Source organism: Micromys minutus (assembly GCF_963924665.1).
Source record: "Micromys minutus genome assembly, chromosome: 6".
Taxonomy (NCBI): domain Eukaryota; kingdom Metazoa; phylum Chordata; class Mammalia; order Rodentia; family Muridae; genus Micromys; species Micromys minutus.
This window is the reverse complement of record NC_137975.1, coordinates 31155931-31178155: the sequence shown is the minus strand read 5'-3', so window position 1 is coordinate 31178155 and position 22225 is coordinate 31155931. Positions and strand designations below refer to the sequence as shown.

The window sequence follows — 22225 nt, the reverse complement described above, 5'->3', positions numbered from 1 at the left end:
GGTCAGAGGATCTCTAGAGTCAAAGGAACCTAAGATAAAATTCCCAACAATCAGGAGAGGGAAGTTATAGAATCTACCTCCAGTAGAAAGACAGGGCTTCAAGGGGAGAAATGGGGTTGCTATCCTATAGTCAAAAGCTCTGATCCAGAATTGTTCCTTTCTAAAAGAATAGCAGGAACAAAAACATGGAGAAAAGTCTGGGGGAAGGAGGTCTAGTGACAGGCCCAAGTTGGAACCAAACTCAAGGAGAGGCTTCAAGGCCTGACAGTACTACAAATGCTATAATGTAGTTACAGACAGGAGCCTAGAATGGCTGCCTTCAAGGGCCCAACAAGCAGCTGACTGAAACAAGATATGGCATCAAAGAGAGGAGATGCCTTTGGTCCAGTGAAGGCTCATTTTTCCAGTGTGAGGGAATGCCAAGGAGCTGGGGTGGGAGTGGGTGGTTAGAAGAGGGAGCACCTTCATGGAAGCAAGGGGAGGAGGCAGGGGTTATGGGAGATGAGGGAAAGGAAATAACATTTAAAATATAAATATAGAGAATATCCAATAAAATGATTAAAAATGATAAAAGTAAAACACCCAATCAATGGTCTGAAGTCGGGAACCCCTGTGGTTGAATTTGAGAAAGGTTAGAAGGAGGGAGACCCCAGAGGAAGACCAGAAGTCTCAACAAATCTGGAGCCCCAAGGTCTCTCATACACTAGCTGGCCCGAAGCCCCTGAAACAGGTACAGCAGGGAACTTCCTGGTCTGACCTCAGTGAGAGGAGAAGCACGTGACCCGTGAGAAACTTGAGGGTCTAGGGAGTAAGGAGACCTTGCAGGGTGTAGGGGTGTAATGTAATGTAATGTAATGATGGGGACATCCTCTTGGAGATGGGAGAGGAGGAATGGGATGAGGAACTGTGGAAGGGCAGAACAGGAGGTGGATAGAGACTGGTCTGTAAAAAAAGGTTAAAGATAATAAAAGAACTATGAATGTTGGATGTAGGTAAACGAATTTTCTAATTATGGTCAATGTGGGGTAGACATTTTTAAAATACTAATGGTTTACTTGAGTGAATAAAAGGAAATACTACAGATTCATTGCTGCCATATTATAACATGGCTCATCTTCTGTTAACCGAAGAATCATCAAGGTTGTTTTTTGCAACCCATACTAAGGCCTGAATTTTTTTTTTTTTTTTTATTATACGTTCAAATGCTGTTCGTCTTCAAGTTTTATGGCTTACACTCACATTTACTTCTATTCAAAATTCGGGATAAAAGCTACTTTATAATTGCATGGTGAATTTTAAATAGTTTCTCCACCCACGAGAGAGCCACATGTTATGCTTATTGTCTTTGTAGACAGACAAAGAAAAATAATGATAATTAATAATTGCTTGATTACCAACTTCACACATTCTTCTTATGTAAATTATAGAGTGGTAAATTTTAGCGTTTGTATTTATCATCCCTGCCCTTTCCTTGAGAAAACGTGATGAGAAACCCAAAGGATTTCATGTCTACAATAAAAGGTAAAGGCTATATTCTGCCAATTAAATTTGTTTCATTAACAGGGAATATGATCCTCGAAGAAAAGATAAAGAAGAGAGATATTTGTCTGCTTCGTAGGTTCTCAGAACTTTCATGGAATGCTTAACCAAGAGCTATTCCAATAGATTCTGTTTTTTGATGCTGTTCTATGTTGAAAAGACTGCTTTATTCTTGATTATGATGTATATGGAAACAAATGGTACTAATGAGCTCTTCTAATTTTTTTGGGGGGGAGGAGTTAGAACAGGGAGAACTCTTAAAGAAAAGGTCAGAATACACTTTCCAGCCACACAATAAATCACTAGTCTCCAAACCTAAATTTTAAAAGTTCGAATTTTAATATATAAGAACTAAGGTTTATAATATTTTCACAACTCATTTGAGTTGCATAGTATTTATACATTTAATACAAATAGCTGATTTATAAATTATATTCATACATATTTTCCTCCACGTTTCACTATTATTGCATAGATTTTCTTTCTGATGATATTAGAAAATTTCATGCAGTGACAAGCGTCTTAACTTCAAATGAGCCCCTAAACAAAGTGCCTCCTGACCATGGAAATGAATATGACAGACAATCAATAGAGCTGAAAATTGGCAGATAAATAAGCATAAAAGGTAAAAATATATTTAAAAAAACTTTTATAGGATATCAAACAAAAAGAAAATTGTAGATGAATTCAGCCTCACAGAGTATATACATCTAAATTTTTGTATATTTTATTTATGTATGTGTTATGTGTGTGTATGTATGCACATGAATGAGTATATATGAATACCTAAGATTTATAAATTTATGTTGTCCTAATTCATAGGATTAGTATACAGCTGCATTGCTTATATTTATACATATCCAAAATAAATGCTCCTAGACACATACATATTTGTATTATTAACATTTTGCTTGTAAACAAAGTTTAAAAAGTCAGAGAAAATAATAAGTCTCATGATACTATAGAGTCAAGTGCTCTACATTATTAAACTCAACATGTGATTGACTAATACAACATTTTTCAAAAAACAGAGATATTGACTTTATAAATTATATATATTTAGATCTAAGTGTATTGACCTAAGCATCCCTAAAGTAACAGTATATACTCAAAAATAAGACAGCAGTTTAAATAAGAAAGTAAGATCTAGGATGCTGCATAAACTTGGTCACAGAATTATACATAATTAACCCTGAACAAGCAACATGCATCTTTTATCTTAACCTATAAAGAAGTAATATGTCCCCAGTTTCCTTTTCTTTCTGCTTCACATTCATCATATCCCAAGTTTGCACACAGCTACTTAAGGGGTAGTGAAAATCTAAGTCCAGGGATTGCAGAATAATGACATGAGTGACTGATGTCTAGCAAGAAGGACAGAAGCATTGGTAGAAAATGACTGTGCTGCAGGAAAGCTCAAAACACAGAAATAAATCTGACTGGAAATATTAGGCAGCTAAAATGAACTAATGATTCTTCATCACGATAGCAGAATAAAACACACAATTGATCTAGAGCTAGTAGAGCAGGAAATGGGATTTACCTAGAAGCCTTGTGCAACACAAGAAAAATAGCAGCTCTCAACATTTCAAATTCACGAAGAAAAGTAAATTGTACATATGAGTCTGAATCCTCACCTCGGTTTTTTGACAAATCGTTTTCTTACCATTGCATTTTCAATCAGCTGTGAACACACCTAGCATGTCTCAGTAAGTATTGTTCTATTTGGGGACAGAAGGTAGATAGGATTTTGGCCAAGATTATCATGTTTCTGTTCTTCATATAAAGAATTAGAAGAGCTTACCAGAAGTTAAAAAAAGACTTCCAATAACATAGATAATTATTCTCGGTTAATGTGTAAAACAATGAAATGGTTTGAGTCATTTCTTTTGTCGAATCCCAAAGTAAATGCTGAACTATTAACAGACTGAGAGAGAAGGGAGTGGTCAATTCACAATCCAGCTGACATATCTTAATGTTTGAATTTTGGTAAAGCTACCTTGTCTCGAATCTCAGTAATATTGCTTTTCTGTATGCAGGTTTAGTTCACTTAGCACAAAATGCTAAGATTTACTCATTGTTTTCTTACTATTAAAAAGGCAAAATTTTAGTAGAGAGTAATATTATGGTATCATAAATTTAAAAAATGGAAAAATTGAGCTACAAAAATGGCTCAGCCAGTAAGATCCCTTGTCACCCTTGGAGATGATTGATTCCTAATATCCACCATCTCTGACCCCAAGTATAAGGATTTGGCACCCTCTTCTGACCTCTACATACACCAGACACACATGTGTATATACATACATGCAGACAGAACCCTTATACACATAAGATAAACAAATCTGAAAGACAAAAGAAAGAGGGAGAGGAAGAGAGAGACTGGAAAGTGTCAAAGGTCCAAATTCATGTCAAATGAGAAAATTCTGGATATTAGGCTTTGTGAATGGAGATATCATATTAATGTATTGTGTACTTGAAATGTTCAGAAAGAGATTCAGGAGACACAGTCTTAGGTTATTATTATAAATCTCAGTAAGTACAGCAGCTCCTGAAGTCTGGCTTCTAGGTCTCCATCTACAGAAGGTCAGACAAGTTCAGAGTTCTCCAGGCACTAGTGAATATCTGTATAATCCTTTGCATTTGAAAAAAAGTCAAACCATAGCCAGGTTTTAAGTCTCTGAAAAACTATAACATTTTGAAACATCTTCCATTATAAATGCTAATAATATATAATAGTAGCTACAATATTAATATAATTTAGAATTAATTTTTATGATTATTTGATTGATATGTTTTCATTTTTAATTTCTTTCCAAAAGTTCATCTTGTATCTTTTTTTTCTGTTTTCCACATGTTACTCATCTTCTTTTTTTCCTTACAACTTTATTTTTAAAAAATCAGAGATACATGTACAGTTTATTAAAAGCATTTTAGCATAAAACTATATGAATATATTTTTTGTCAGTACTTGATTTTTTAAAGGTTTGATAGTATGCATTAAAATATTACTATCTACAGTGTATCCTAAGATCCACCTCTTACAACTGCCTCTCTGAACAGATGCCTACTAATTACACATCACAGTCCTGTCAGTACACACTAAGAATTTAAGAAATCACACAAAAGAAAAGAAGTATGTGACTATTGTGAACTATGATCATTAATTTCTTGGTGTTAGCTTTAACATTTATAGAACTAATTTACCAAAATTCTGAAATAACACCTAAAGTGGATGAAGAAATGCAGTCTAAAGACAAAAATATAACATTATTTTACAATCTTCTCTGTGAAAATAAAAATACACTAATGTGAAAAAATGTATTTATAAACCTTTCAGTATAAAATTCTGAATGTAGTCTTTCATAGTCAATTTCTTTAATAGGTCTAAATTTGTATTTGAAAGCACCGAGGAATGAGACAAACAGAAGATACTTACTTGAGATGCTATTTCTCGAGACTGACACAAAGGAGGAAAAAAATACACAAAATACAGTTTAGACAATGACTAGACCATACATATATGAAACAGCAACAGGAACAAAATAGAACATATATCCACATTACACTTAAAATGTAATAAAGCATTTCCTTTTTGTAAGGCTTTTTTTGATCAAAGTCAGGTAAAGTAGAAGTTATGATTCCTTTTATGTCTACCAAATATTCTGTTTCCTCAGATTGTACAAGTGGAATAAATACTAAAATACAAGATTGAAAATAAGTGAAGCACTTCCTGAAAAACACAATATTTTAAATAAATAATTACATTAATTAAGCACTAACTGTTGGTACCAATAGCAGGAAGATTATGGTTAAATAAATTCTGTGTAAATACAGAAGATATGGACTGTATTTTATTAACGTAATTTTCTTGTTGATAAAGGCATTATTTAACTAACAGCACAAATTTTCTTATTTAAAAATTTCTTCTGTATTCACTCATAAATAATTTATCGTAAGAAAATTGCTCTGAGTTTCCTGTCCTCTTTCTTATCTGTTGTTTGCTATGCACTGCTTGGCACCTTACAAATACTGATCAGATCTATGTCATAAGAAAGAGCATGGAAGCTTTTAGAACCATGGCGGAAGACCTCCTGTGATCTCAGCAAGACCATAACACTTTAATTCTAAAACCTAAATAAAACTTCTTCCTAAAATCTGAACCCTTCTTAGGTTTTTCTTACAGAAGACTGCCACTTAATCTGAAAAACTTATTTGAACTTCCTTAGGGTGTGTGTGTGTGTGTGTGTGTGTGTGTGTGTGTGTGTTTGAACTGTCTGACATGGGAGGAAAAATGATGCTATGTTTCAATTCTATTCATTCTTTATCCATTTTCATTAGAAAGAATGAATTCCTTTTTCATGTAAACTCCAATGTCATAACTCAGGTTCCTTTACTGTAAAGATGTTCCTGCAAACTGTAAAACTATGATGGATTGTGGATGTACTATCCATCCAGTTTTATCCACATAATCTTCTACTGAAGGATAAGAAGAAAAATACCCACTTTTAAAATAAGTGCCCGGGAAAAGAAAGTTCACTTTACATGATGGACTTGTAGTCCTTCATGTATCAGACTTCTCATGTTGGAAAAAATTAGTCAATGCAGCTGTACTAGGTAGTGTGTGTTCCGTACACAACAATATTATTTTGGGGCAGTAAGTTGCTTGTGAAATGTTGAATATAGGCTATATTTGTGTCTTAGGTTATCTACAGAACTGAAATATAAATTATTAAATAAAATGTGTCAAATGATAAATTACATTCGAACACAGGAAAACAGGACCCATCAGCTTAGATCAGTTTCCTTTTATCTTGACAATGACATCTGTTCTTAAAACATATACATAAAGGGGAGCAACGGGGATCTAAAGAAGCCTGTCAGTGAGACTTTTATTTGCGAAGGATAGAATTAGATAAAAAGGAATTAAGTACTATTTGAGAACAGAGATATTCAGCTATTCCTTCTATATTTTATCGTGTTACTCAATATACAACAATGACTTTTTCCCATTGTACAAAATTATTGACATGAATATAAATATGGATAGCCTGACCACAGAAAACAATTGTTACATTTAAATTCATAAAAACTATGTAAGGGTAAAAATACATTAAAAGTCTATAGAAACCCACTTTGAAATTACCATAACCAATTTATTCGTGTTGCAATAAATGTTTCTGTTCCACTTTTAAAAATTATGTGCAATTGTAAGCCAAAGGGCAATGCTATTTAGAGATGGGAGTGCTGGACAGTGATTAAGTCATGAAGGGTCTAAGGATCCCACAATGCCTTGCTTCTTCTGTCCTAAGAAGATATGCTGCTCAAATGTGAAGAATCACAGCAGACTTCACAGGCCACAAAACTCGCACTGTCTAGAGTCTAGGCTTCCCAGTTCTTACAGATATCAGAATCAATTTTTCATTACCAATATTTTTACTATTTCTATTATGTACATATATATATGTATATATATGTACATATATATATATATACACATGTGTGTGTGTGTGTGTGTGTGTGTGTGTATGAATGAGTGTGTGTGTACAGGTATATTTGGCCCTCCTCTGAAACAGCAGGATAAATTCTTTAGTACTGAACCATCTTTCTAGCCATTAACATTTCCATATTTAAAGTCATTAAATGTATGATGTGCTACAATGGAAGCACTAGCAAGCTAAGAAAACGTCAAAATTTCTACATAGAAAAGTGTCTTGTTATAACATTTTACTGTATAATCATAATATTTGTATGTAATATAAAAACTTTAGCCATATTTGCCCAACTCCTTCATGTCTGTAACTTTCTTTTATGCCTCTCCACTCCACTCCTATGAATGCTTCTTATTTGAAAGTTCTCTTTCTGAAGTGAACCTACAAGTCTGTGTTCAATCAAAAACTTAAATGTAGCTGAATAGATGGTGGCACAGATATTTATAATGTCTCAGAAACAACAATGAAGTCACCCACAACATCTCTGGAAATTTGAATAACATTCAGATATCCAAAATACCCATTTATTTAAAAGTATAATAATAATACAATGAGAAAACAAAACTATCCCATTAATTGCATGTTGATAATAAAATTTTTCTACATGAAGTGAGAATTTTTTATTTTTATAATAAATATATTTGGATAGTTAAAATAAATTTCATTGATCAGAGCCCTATGCCTGGGGTGATTTTGCACAAGAAAAAATAACTAGCTAAAATGTCTATGATTTGTCATAATTTTGAGAAATTTGAAAAAAAATTTATTTTAAAAAATATTAAATATAAATATATGTTGGGTATTATATTTAATCTAAAAACTTTATGTCATAACATAATCTAATTTAAAGAGGTGGATTTTTTAATAGTATAGAAGTCACCTGCAACCAGAGAGGCGATAAAATTACAGATGTATTCTCAGTTGTAGATGATCATCAAAATTCTGTATTAATAGGTTCTAGTGCTCAATAAAATCACTCTTTTTGTTTCTAGAAAGCCAGGCACAGTTCCTATACTTTTCTTATAGCTTTCCAAGCATTTTTAAAGAAGAGACAGAGAAACATGTTTTTTAATGCTTAATGAGATTTTTCGTTTTGCTATCTTCCAAATGCTAATATATGCAATGGAGGAATACATTAGAGGCATAGGTGCTTCGGAAAATATTTGTTTTTAATCTCAGAACCTCGGGGTGACTTAAATTATTCTGATTCTTTAAAATGTTCTAGAAATAGCTAATCTTGGATCTAGAGAGAAAAAAATAAAAGACTGAAATCCAATATTCACAATGCTAAAAAGCCTGCTAACAATATTCTGTGAAATTGCTGAGATTTTTGGCTCCTGAAGATGTACTCTAGGTGTTTATGTAGAACTATTTTTCATTTTCAGCTGCATTTGTGTGAAATCAGTCTTCATGGTTATGAACGAGTATATTCATCATAGTAAGTATCACAGCAAAAAAGACTTCCATAGTTTCAAACCTCGGATGTAGTTAGTTTCTGAGATTCTGTCCTGTAGATCCCAATGGGAACATCCCCAGTAGAGGAACACAACTTCTGATAAAGTCTGGCATAGGTTCTGATCCACAGGTCATCTTCAGTAATTTTCATCTATAATGCATATAAATGAATCCCACAATCAATGTTTAAGAATAAAAACACCAGGGGTCATCTTTCTCTTCCTAAAAGCCCTGTTAATATACATATTTAAAAATATTAAAGTAGTATTTCATAAAACTTTATTCACTCTATCTCAGCTTAGCCTGAGAGCTCATCCAAAGCCAAGAAAGGTTAAGTATCCAACCTGGGCCAGTATGGCAGTATATTGATCTAATAAAAGTAGGGAAAACAACACTGACAGAGTTCTGGGAGATACTGTAAACTTTGAAAACCTTCAAGATGATGGCAGAACACTGGTATTGAGGGAATAGAGTATATAAAACGAAAAAGGAAAAAAATGTAAGGTGCTGAATGTACTCTAATCATAAAAGTACTATCACTTGCCCCAATGTTTCTACATGACAGAAGCAATTATGTGGTAGACCGAGCAGAGAGTTCCAGGCAGAAAGCCAAGTTTCTTCTCCCACGCAGGTTCTTGTATATCAGAACCAGTATTCCACTTATCACATACTTCTACCAAACAGCATGCTCGAACGGCGTGCAATGCTACAGGCCTGGCTCACTGAAATCTGAAAGGGCTGGACTGGAGTATTTCTCCATTCCAGATTATTAAGACAGTCTGAGCAATGTCATAGGATCCCATCTTAGAAAGGTACAGGGTTAAATGCTAGAATTACCCTGCTCCTGCACAATGTAGCACGGAAGCCTTGGACCTGTCATTGTTAAACAATGAGAATCTTTCCTTGGTTTTTGTAGAGATTGTTTTCTGTAACAATATTAATTGTGACACTTGAGCCACAAAGAAACCATACAATATAAGGGCCTGATGAATTAGAAAAAATAATCTCAGATCAACATTTTAGACACACATAAATTTAGTTATAAATGAGTCACCAAAAGCACATGGTAGGTGCTCCAATCAAACCTTCTATCAGAGTTCTCTCTTCTTCCAGACATGGTTAACTTACAGAACAAAGAAATCCCGATCCTGGTATAGTGTCCAGTCCCAAAAGAAGTCTGGTGATAGAAATCATATAATCTTTCACAAATGACTGCAATATAAGCAAAATATGAATACATTATATATGTGAGATACATAAAAGATTGGGAAGTGTGAACACATAAATGTTTCTGCAAAATTATTTTTAGCATCTCAGTGAGTCCTATAAAATGAGATTAAAATACATCTCCACTTTAAAAGTAACCATTTATAAAATAGATCATTTTATTATCTTAATATAACAGTGTGTATCAATTAATAATAGAAAAATAAATTAATAATAATAAAATAACAGAAAAATAAATAGAAAATAATATTAGCAAGCTTGTAGAGAGTCCTTCATCAAAAGACTTTGTTAGGAACATAAGGCTCTGGGGTCTAATCCCAGTACCAGCAAATAAAGAAAATAATTCTCAGCAATTCAGAAATCATTATAGCCAAGCGAAAGTCCTGACGGATAGAAGAAATGTTTTCTAGAATTTTCTATTTCTGAAGTCCTCTTATTAAGTGTTTTACAAACAAATAGTAAAATAACTAAATTTATTAAACTGGAAAAGAATCTAACCCAGCAAATGTTTGCTATATTGTAGGGAGTTTCTCCCATTCATATATATACTCATGTAGACAGATCCAGTATATAGTAAATTAAAACAGGAAGAATAACGTTTACTCTTGCATAATTCTCATCTTAAAATGTCAAATTTATCTATCTATCTATCTATCTATCTATCTATCTATCTATCTATCTATCTACCTATGTTTCACTGTACGTGTATGTGTGCATGTGTGCCACAGAGTGCCTGTGGAAGTCAGAGGAAAACTCTGGTAAGTTGTAACATGTGGGTCTCTGAGACAGAACTCAGGACTTAAGGCTTAAGCACAAGCACATGATCAGCTGCAGCATCTTGTCTGCAGGAATTCAAGACCTTCAAATTCTGAGTCTGCATTAGTTTCAATGATCAATTAACTTGTGTGTCTTCACTTTTGCAGGATAATTGTGTCACATGACAATAAAAAGAGTAGCTGAGCACTTCTTTGTGATTCATACAAACTTCCAGTTTCAATTACTGCTGTTCAAGCAATCTTAAAATATAAAAACAAAAAAAAGGGAAAAGAAAAAAAAAGAATCAGGGTAGCATTTTTTTCTTCAAAAGATGGATATATTCATTTTTGGGGAGCTTAGGCACAGGCCTGCCTCCTGGGTTAACTAGATAAATTATCTGGAAACAATAGTATAAAAACATTTATACCACTCATCACTCACTGTGGCATCTCTCCTTTTTTTGCATGTGGCTCCTGACACCCATAAGGAAAGACAGGAGCAGAGCTTAGCCCAGAGGCTAGGAGAAAATCTCCAGATATCTTGGGATTAGTTTAGTCAGCCAGAGAGTAGAAGAGAATAAATAACACAGTCAAAAGGAGTGTAGACAACAAACTGTCAAGGTGCTTAATTTGAGGCTAATGCTATGAAATAAAAGTCTACATTTTCCCTATAAATAAAAATCTTTAGTGACTGACGAATCAGAGAGCAGGAAACATCATTATGATGCAGCCGTGGGCGGAAATAAGCAATAAAAGCAGACCAAACTGTATATTTGAGTTAAATCCATGGATTTTATGGATTGCTTTGTATTAATGTACAGTGTAGAAACAGCAATGGAACTCTGGTATTTTGGAAGCAACTTAATTGTCCTGGGTTATAAAATATTTCTTTTATTTATATAAAATAAGCAAAAATTATCAGAAGCTGAAATATCTTCAGTTTAGAATCCTGACACATCAGCTATTAGAAACAATGACTTTATTAAATTCCTAGGAAAATGGATGTATCTCGAGAATATCATCCTGAGTGACGTAGCCCAGTCACAAAAGAACCGACACAACATGCAGTCACTGATAATTGGATACTATTCTTAGAAAGCTCTGAATACCCCCCAAAAAACAACTCACAGACTATATGAAGCTAAAAAAAAGCCAAAAAGTGGAAGCCTCAGTCCTTCTTAGAAATAATAATATGAGATCAGCATTTATACAACTAAATACATGGAAGCATATTTAACTGTTTTCAAACAAACTTTTATGGTAAGAGTTTGAAACATCACTAACACATACTTTTACTAACAATCTAGGTGAAATTTAAAATAAAATAAGCATTTTAAAGAAGAAGAGATGGTGTACCTGATAAAGAAGTGTGTCCAACATACTTATGCTGAATACTCTTCCCGCAGCAAAAGGCAGTCGAAACATAAAGGCCAGGTTAGAACCTCGTTCTCTCTCTTTCTGTTCGGACCCAGAGGAGGAAGCTGTGAGCATGTATATTTCATGCACTACTATGTGAGCTCATTTTCTCAGCAAAGATGAGAAAAGATATTCATATTTGACTATTAGCAATAAATGTTTCCATCTTTTTTTAGAATTGATTTTTGTATATGTTCTTGTGAGTGTATGTGCATGTGCAAGACTAAAAATAAAAAAATTAAGTGTATTTTTAATTTTTATGAACAACTTCTCCAATTTCATTGGAACCTCTCATAATTCAGAATGTTAACTTTTTTCACGTGTAAACAGTAATTCTTACTGTGACAGGTGACATAATAAAACGTGCAAAATAAAAGTAGCCAAATTAAATCTGAACAATTGCTGAAGTTACATAGCATATCATGATACTAAGATTTGCCTTTAAATATTGTCATATATAAGAAAAACGTTAAGCCTGTGCTGGGCTGGAATGGTCACGTTACCCCAGATCGATGTGATGTGGTCCAAACCTCCAAAATTATCACATTACAGGGTCGAGTTCATGTGTACCTCCCAGCACCCTTCACAGTAAACACTTTAACCCGAGACTCCCTATCATCCACTACTAAAACACACACACCTCTAAGCTTTCCAGTCTGTGGTATACTGGACATGGTGTCTTGGCCCCATTTCAAAGTAGCAATATTGAAACAGCCGCTCCTATAAAGTAAATATTTATCTCACAACCCATCATTTTCGTCTACTTCTCAATCATCCTCACCTTCCCAAACAAATAGCATACTTACAGAGGAGCTTGCCTACATTTTCATAAGAAAGTTCATTTGTATGTAAGTATGCATGTATACTATGATGCATGGTATCATGATTCTTTAAACATAATTCTATTGTTATTTGGATGCAGTGGAACACACTTGGAGGGCTGAGGCAGATGATTCATCAAGTTTGAAAACATATGATTACCAGGAGCCTTTGTTTCAAAATAAAACAAACCTCCATTGTCTTTTTATAAAGATAGAGTAACAAGGAGAGCAAATATGTCCAGGTATTATAATGGAAAGAGGCATCTTAAGAAAGTCAACCTTGTACTTACTGGACACAAACTTCAAAAATTACTATTTTTTTTTCTGCAAGCTTTCTTAGGATAGAATGAAACAGCTAGCAAATAAGAAATCTACTTTTTCAAGAAACTGGAGGCCCCATTTTAATGGAGCCAATTTTGGGAATCTCAAAAAAAAAAAAAAAAAAAAAAAAGAAAAAAGAAAGAAAGAAAGAAAAGTAAAAGAAGCCTGGGCTATCTGCCACCCGGAACGGCGGCTCTTAGAGGCTGAGCAACTGGTGAGTGGGAGACCTAGGCTGCAGGGGAGCAGAGAGATCTCTGCGGAGTGCACACGGAAAGTGCACACCCTGCCCTGCCTCTCCCGATCCAGCAACTGGGAACAGAAAATTAGAACTTCTGTTCCCACCCGGAGGCGACTTCAGGACTCAGATTGGAGCCTGGGCCATCTTCCACCCGGAAAGGCGGCCCTTAGAGGCTGAGCAACTGGTGGGTGGGAGACTTGGGCTCCCGGGGAGCAGAGAGATCTCTGCAGAGTGCACACGGAAAGTGCACCCCCTCCCTTGCTCTTCCCTGCCTTGCATGATCCAGTGACTGGGAACAGAAAATTAGAACTTCTGTTTCCACCCGGAGTCTACATCAGGACGCAGAGCGGAGCCCGGCCCATCTGCTACCTGGAACGGCAGCTCCTAAAGGCTGAACAACTGCAACCAGATACAGAATGTTGGAACTTCTGCTCACACCCGACGACTCTGAGGCATAAAATAGGGCTCGGCCCATTGGACACCTGGACCAGTGGAAATCCAGGGACACAGACCAGATACAAGGGAAAGGCAAGAACATATCAGTGACAACAAAATGGCAAGAGGAAAGAGAAAGAGTATATCCCAAAGAAACCAAGACAATCTAGCAACACCAGAACCCAGCTCTCCCATAACAGCAAACATCGGAATTCCAAACACTCCAGAAAAAGAAGACACAGACCTGAAATAATACCTCAAGATGCTGATAGAGATTCTTAAACAAGAAAGGAAGGAAAAGCAAAAAGACTCAGAAGCATTTAAAGAAGAAACAAGAAAAACACTCAAAGAACTCAAAGAACTAGAGGAAAACAGAACCAAAGAAATAAAGGAATGGAAGAGGGAAATTAAAACAGAAATTGACACAATAAAAAAAAAAACGCTAAAAGAGATAACCCTAGACTCAGAATACCAAAAAAAGAAATCAGGAGTCACAGAAGCAAGCATTTCAAATAGATTACAAGAGATCGAAGAGAGAATCTCGGGGGCAGAAGACAACATTGCAAACATAGACAAAACAGCCAGATAAGATGCAAAAAACAAAAAACTCTTAAGCCAAAATGTCCAGGAAATCCAAGACACAATGAGAAGACCGAACCTACAGATAATAGGAATAGAAGAGGGAGAAAAGTATCAACTAAGAGGCACAGTAAATATCTTCAACAAAATCATAGAAGAAAACTTCCCTACCCTCAAGAATGAAATGACCACGAGCATAAAAGAAGCCTTCAGAACTCCAAATAGGTTGGACCAGAAAAGAAATACCTCCCGACACATAATAGTAAAAACATCAAGTACCCAAAGCAAAGAAAGAATACTAAAAGTAGTAAGGGAAAAAGGTCAGGTAACATATAAAGGCAGACCAATCAGACTCACACCCGATTTCTCAACAGAGACTATGAAAGCTAGAAGAGCCTGGACAGACATCATGCACTCCTTAAGAGAGCACAAGTGCCAGCCTAAGCTGCTATACCCAGCAAAACTATCAATCACCATTGATGGAGAGACGAAGATATTTCAAGACAAATCAAAATTCACACAATATCTGACAACAAACCCAGCATTACAACGAATTAAAGGTGGAAAACCAAATACAAGGAGGGAAAATACAGCCTAGTAAAAACAGGAAAACTCATAAACAAAAAAACTAAAAGAAGAAAAAAACACAGACACAACTCAACCCAAAACAGCAATAATGACAGGAAACAGAAACAACTATTCCTTGATATCTATTAACATAAATGGTCTCAACTCCCCAATAAAGAGACATAGACTATCAGACTGGATACATAAACAAAATCCAGCATTTTTCTGCATACAGGAAACTCATCTCAGACACAGAGACAGACACTATCTCAAAGTAAAAGGGTGGGAAAAAAACTTCCAAGCAAACAGCTCCAAGAAGCAAGCTGGAGTTGCTATTCTAATATCGAATAAAGTAAATTTCCAACCTAAAGTTATCAAAAAAGATAAGGAAGGACACTTTTTACTCATTACCGGGGAAATCTGTCAGGAGGAACTCTCAATCCTTAACATATATGCTCCAAATAAAAAATCACCCACATTCATAAAAGAAACCCTAATAAAGCTCAAAAATACATTTCACCCCACACAATAATAGTGGGAGACTTTAATACCCCACTCTCACCAATGGACAGATCAAGGAAACAGAAACTGAAAAGGACACTGCAAAACTAGCAGAGACTTTGAACCAATTAGAATTAATAGATATATACAGAACATAGTATCCTAAAGTAAAAGAATACACCTTCTTCTCACCACCCCATGGCACCTACTCGAAAATTGACCACATAATTGGACACAGAACGAGCCTCCGTCAATATAAAAAGATTGAAATACTCCCATGCATCCTCTCAGATCATCATGGTCTACGGCTGGTCTTTAACAACAACAAAGACAACCAAAAGCCCACATACACATGGAAACTAAACAACGTTCTGTTAAACGATAGCAGGGTCAAAGAAGAAATAAAGAAAGAAATTAAGGATTTTCTAGAATTCAACGAAAATGAAAACACAACATACCCAAACCTATGGGATGCAATGAAAGCAGTATTGAGAGGAAAACTCATAGCCCTAAGTGCTTCCAAAAAGAAACTGAAGAGAGCTCACATCAGCAACCTGACAGCACAGCTAAAAGCCCTAGAGCAAAAGGAAGCAGATATACCCAAAAAGAGTAGACTGCAAGAAATAATCAAAATTAGGGCAGAAATAGACCAAATAGAAACAAAAAGAACCATTGAAAAAATCAACAAAACCAAGAGTTGGTTCTTTGAGAAAATCAAGAAGATTGATAAACTTCTAGCCAAACTAACTAGAGGGCAAAGAGAGAGTATCCAAATTAACAAAATCAGAAAAGAAAGTGGTGACATAACAACTGAAAATGAGGAAATTCAAGAAATCATCAGATCCTACTACAAAAACTTATACTCCACAAAATTGGAAAATCTGGAGAAAATGGACGAATTTTTAGACAGATACAAGATCCCAAAGTTAAACCAGGACCAAATAAACCATCTAAATAACCCTATAACACCTAAAGAAATAGAAGAAGTCATCAAAAGCCTCCCAACCAAAAAAAGCCCAGGTCCAGACGGGTTCAGTGCAGAATTTTATCAGACATTTATTGGGGATATAACACCAATACTCTCCAAAATATTCCAAAAGATAGAATCAGATGGAATATTACCCAACTCATTTTTTGAGGCTACAATAACCCTCGTTTCTAAACCACACAAAGACCCTACAAGGAAAGAAAACTACAGACCAATCTCACTTATGAACATTGATGCAAAAATACTCAACAAAATCCTTGTAAACTGAATCCAAGAACACATCAAAACGATCATTCATCATGACCAAGTAGGCTTCATCCCTGGGATGCAGGGATGGTTTAACATAAGGAAATCCATCAACGTAATCCACCATATAAACAAACTCAAAGACCAAAATCACATGTCATCTCACTAGACACTGAGAAAGCATTCGACAAAATCCAACACCACTTTATCTTAAAAGTCCTGGAAAGAACAGGAATCCAAGGTCCATACTTAAACATAATAAAAGCAATATACAGCAAACCAACAGCCAACATCAAACTTAATGGCGAGAAACTTGAAGCAATCCCACTAAAATCAGGGACTCGACAAGGCTGCCCACTCTCCCCCTACCTATTCAACATAGTACTGGAAGTCCTGGCTGGAGCAATTAGACAGCAAAATGAGATCAAGGGGATACAAATTGGAACGGAATAGATAAAAACATCACTCTTTGCCGAAGACATGATAGTGTACTTGAGTGACCCCAAAAATTCCACCAGAGAACTCCTACAGCTGACAAACAAGTTCAGCAAAGTGGCTGGATACAAAATCAACTCAAACAAATCAGTAGCCTTTCTATACTCAAAGGACAAACGTGGAGAAAGAAATTAGGGAAAAGGTACCCTTCACAATCGTCACAGAAATACCTTGGTGTGACTCTAACTAAGCAAGTGAAGGACCTGTATGACAAGAACTTCAAACCTCTAAAGAAAGAAATTGAGGAGGATCTCAGAAAATGGAAAGATCTCCCATGCTCATAGATTGGAAAAATCAACATCTTAAAAATGCCATCCTACCAAATGCAATCTACAGATTCAATGCAATCCCCATCAAAATTCCAACCCAGTTCTTCATGGAATTGGAAAGATTAATGTGCAATTTCATATGGAATAACAAAAGACCTAGAAGAGCGAAATCCATCCTCAACAACAAAAAAAATCTGCGGGAATTAGTATCCCTGACCTCAAGTTATATTACAAGGCAATTGTGCTGAAAACTGCATGGTACTGGTACCGAAATAGACATATGGATCAATGGAATAGAATAGAAGATCCAGAAATGAGCCCTCATGTATATGGTCACCTAATTTTTGACAAAGGAGCACTAAACATTCAATGGAAAAAGGACAGCCTATTCAACAAATGGTCCTGGTCCAACTGGCACTCAGCATGCAAAAGAATGAAAATAGACCCTTTCTTATCTCCTTGTACAAAGCTCAAGGGTAAGTGGATCAAAGATCTCCACATTAAACCAGATACACTGAAACTATTAGATGAGAAAGTAGGGAAAACCTTAGAACACATAGGCACAGGAGAAAATTTCCTGAACAAAACACCAATGGCTCAAGCTCTAAGGTCAAAGATTAACAAATGGGACTTAATGAGATTGCAAATGAGATTCTCTGGTGTCTAACTTCTTGAGTTCTTTGTATACCTTGGATATTAGGCCTCTATCTGATGTGGGGTTGGTAAAGATCTTTTCTCACTCTGTTGGCTGTCCTTTGATTTTCTTGACAGTGTCCTTAGCCTTACAGAAACTTCATAATTTCATTAAGTCCCATTTGTTGATATTTGACCTTGGTGTAGGAGCCATTAGTAATCTGCTCAGGAAATTTTCTCCTGTGCCTATGTATTCTAAGGTTTTCCCAACTTTCTCTTCTAATAATTTCAGGGTACCTGGTTTAATGTGGAGACTTTTGATCCACTTGAACTTGAGCTTTGTACAAAAAGATAAGAAAGGGTCTATTTTCATTCTTCTGCATGCTGAGTGCCAGTTGGACCAACTCCATTTGTTGAAGACACTAAACTTTTTCCATTGAATGTTTACAGCTCTTTTGTCAAAAATCAAGTGACCATATAGGTTAGGGCTCATTTCTGGATCTATTATTTTATTCCATTGATCCACGTGCTTATCTCTGTACCAGTACCATGCAGTTTTTAGCACAATTGCATTAAAATAGAGCTTGAAGTCAGGGATAGAAATTCCCACAGATGTTTTCTTATTGTTGAGGATAGATTTCGCTATTCTAGGTCCTTTGTTATTCCAGATGAAATTGCACATTGCTCTTTCCAACTCTATGAAGAATTGGGTTGGAATTTTGATGGGGATTGCATTGAATCTGTAGATTGCTTTTGGTAAGATGGCCATTTTTACAATGTTGATCCTTCCAGTCCATGAGAATGGGAGAGCTTTCCATTTTCTGAAATCTTCCTCTGTTTCCTTCTTTACAGAATTGAAGTTCTTGCCATACAAATTCTTCACTTGCTTAGTTATAGTCACACCAAGGTATTTCATATATTTTGTGATTATTATGAATGGAATCTTTTCCCTAATTTCTTTCTCCACATTTTTGCCTTTGAGTAGAGGAAGGCTACTGATTTTTTTGAGTTAATTTTATATTCAGCCACTTTGCAGAACTTGTTTCTCAACTGTAGAAGTTCTCTGGTAGAATTTTTGGGGTTACTTATGTACACTATCATGTTATCAGCCAACAGTGATGTTTTTACTTCTTCATTTATAATTTGTATTCCTTTTATTTCCTTTTGCTGTCTGATTGCTTAGGCCAGGACTTCCAGTACTATGTTGAATATATAGGGGGAGAGTGGGCAGCCTTGCCTAATCCTTGATTTTAGTGGGATTGCTTCAAGTATCTCACTTTTAGTTTGATGTTGGCTATTGGTTTTCTGTATATTGCTATATATTGTATACATATATTCTGTATATTCTTTTATAATGTTTAGGTATGGGCCTTAGATTCCTATTATTTCTAAGACTTATAACATGAAGGGGTGTTGAATTTTTGTCAAATGCTTTCTCAGCATCTAGTCAGATGAACTTGTGGCTTTTTTTCTTTGAGTTTGTTTATATGGTGAATTACATTGATGGATTTTTATATATTCAACCATCCCTGCATCCCAGGCATGAAGCCTACTTGATCATGGTGAATGATCGTGTTGATGTGTTCTTAGATCCGGTTTATAAGGATTTTGTTGAGTATTTTTGCATCAATGTTCATAAGTGAGATTGGTCTGAAGTTCTCTTTCCTTTTAGGGTGTTTGTGTGGTTTAGGAATATCGGGTATTTTGGCCTCGAAAAATAAGTTACGTAGTATTCCATCTTACTGTATTTTTCGAATAATTTGGAGAGTATTGGTATTAGGTGGCCAATAAATGTCTGATAGAATTCTGCACTGCATCCATCTGGACCTGGTCTTTTTTTGTTTGGGAGGCTTTTGATGACTGCTTCTATCTTTTTAGGTGTAATGGGATTCTTAGATGGTTTACCTGGTCCTGATTTAACTTTAGTATCTGGTATCTGTCTAGAAATTCATCCATTTCCTCCAGATTTTCCAGCTTTGCTGAGTATAGGCTTTTGTAGTAGGTGTGAAGATTGCTTGAATTTCCTCAGTTTCAGTTATGTCTCCACTTTCATTTCTGCTTTTGGGGCCATTTGCTTGGAAAGTTTTTTCCCAACCTTTTACTCTGGAATAGTGTCTGGTTTTGTCTCTGAGATGAGTTTCCTGTATTCCTCAAAATGCTGGATTCTGTTGATGTATCCAGTGATAGCCTATATCTTTTTATTGGTGTATTGAATCCATTTATGTTAACAGATATTAAGGAATAATCGTTGCTGTTACCTGCTATTTTTGCTTATAGAGGTAGAATTGTGCCTGTGTGTCTTTCTTCTTTTGGTTGTCTTGCTTAGGTTTTTTTTCTTGTTTTTACTAGGATGTAGTTTTCCTCCTTGTATTGGGTTTTCCATGTATAATTCATTGCAGTGCTGGGTTTGTGGTCACATATTGAGTAAATTTAGTTTTGTCTTGGAATATCTTGGTCTCTCCATGTATGGTGATTGAGAGTTTTGCTAGGTATACCATCTTGGGCTGACACTTGTGTTCTCTTATGGTTTGTATTATGTCTGTCCAGGATTTTCTATCTTTCATGGTCTCTGTTGAGAAGTTGGGTGTGATTCTGATTGGTCTGCTTTCATATGTTACATGACCTTTTTCCCTTACTGCTTTTAGTATTCTTTCTTTGCTTTGGATATTGGCATTTTGACTATTATGTGTCACGAGGAATTTCTTTTCTGGTCCAACCTATTTGGAGTTCTGTAGGCTTCTTTATGCTCATGGTCATCTCATTCTTATGGGTAGGGAAACTTTTTTCTACAATTTTGTTGAAGATATTTATTGTGCTTCTTAGTTGATATTCTTCACCCTCTTCTTTTCCTATTATCATTAGGTTTGTTCTTCCCGTTATGTCATGGATCTCCTGCACATTTTGTGTTAGGAGCTTTTTGACTTTTGCCTCTTCTCTGACTGTTTTGTCTATGTGTTCAATGTAGTCTTCGGCCCCTGAGATTCTCTCTTTCATTTCTTGTAGTCTGTTGGAGATGCTTGCTTCTGTGACTTCTGATTTCTTTTTTCAGCTTTATATTTCTAGGGTTTTCTCTTTTAGTGTTTTCTTTATTGTTTCCATTTCCATTTTAAATTCCTTCTTCAATTCCTTCATCTCTTTGGTTCTGTTTTCTTCTAGATCTTTTATTTAATTGAGTGTTTTTCTTGTTTCCTCTTTAAAAGCTTCTATTTCTTTATGTTTTCCTCCCGTTCTTGTTTAAGGATCTCTATCATCATCTTGAGGTATGATATCGGATCTGAGTCTTCTTTTTCTGGAGTGGTTGGCATTCTGCTGTTTGCTGTAATGGGAGAGGAGGGTTCTGGTGTTGCCTGGTTGTCTTGGTTTCTCTGGGGTACGGTCTTTCACTTTCCTCTTGCCATCTTGTTGTTTGTGATTATACATGGTCTTGTTGTCAGTGATTGGTTCCTGTCTCTCCTGTGTACCAGGCCTGTGTCCCTGGATCTCCTCTGTTCTTTGTGGCTAATGACCTGAGTGTTTGCTCTGCAGGCACGGGCCCTCTGGTTGGAAACCAAGTCTCTATGGCAGAGTTCCTGTTCCCCTGAACCAATGGGGGGTGCTTTCCGAGCACTTGGTTCACACCTCTCTGTGCCCAGGCTACTCGTAGTGCAGTCTCACCAGGCCTGTGTCCCTGGATCTCTGCTGTTCCTGGTGGCAGATGGTCTGAGTGCCTGTTCTGCAAGTAGAAGCTTATCGGGTGGAAACTGAGACCCTATGACAGAGTTCCTGCTCCCCTGAACGAATGGAGGACATGCTTTCTGGGTGCGTGGCCCAGACCTCTCTGAGCCCCGGCTACTCGCAGAGCAGTCCCACCAGGCTTGTGTCCCTCCTTTCCCTCATTTTACCTCACTGGTTTAGTTGTTGTTGTAACAAAACTGTTACTTTACCATAGAGGCCTGTCACTTTAGAGCAGGTCCTGCCCTATCGCTCTTGATAGGACCTTCAACTGTTGCATTACACAGATGAAATCTATAACTCCTGACTCTTTTTCCCAGAAAGTTGTTTATTGATTATATGTTTCCTTTACACTCTCTGTCACATGAGAGTAGAGACAATGCATTTGCTTCCTGCTACTTACAGACATGTCAGAAACAGCCTGTTCCCTACATATGGGTAATAAAACTTCATTTGAGCACATAAACTGTTCAATTTTTAGGAACTGCATACTACAAAAATTTACTGAAGATAATAAGACTTTAACATTTATATGTT

The 22225-nt window shown here is 35.9% G+C and overlaps 1 protein-coding gene across 3 annotated transcripts in view; it reads right to left on the bottom strand.

The window, feature by feature from the left end:
• KCNT2 (potassium sodium-activated channel subfamily T member 2) overlaps window positions 1-22225 on the bottom strand; it is a gene marked incomplete at both ends in the record, with an annotated part of 388861 nt that overhangs the window by 22551 nt on the left and 344085 nt on the right. For 2 of the 3 annotated variants that reach the window (XM_080917662.1, XM_080917663.1), the window contains 3 exons: window positions 8509-8637; window positions 9615-9698; window positions 11825-11926. In XM_080917662.1, the coding sequence (XP_080773788.1) occupies window positions 8509-8637; window positions 9615-9698; window positions 11825-11926 (315 nt within the window). Of the gene's footprint in view, window positions 1-4978; window positions 5000-8508; window positions 8638-9614; window positions 9699-11824; window positions 11927-22225 lie in introns of all 3 variants that reach the window. The other variant, XM_080917664.1, reaches the window with a different exon arrangement.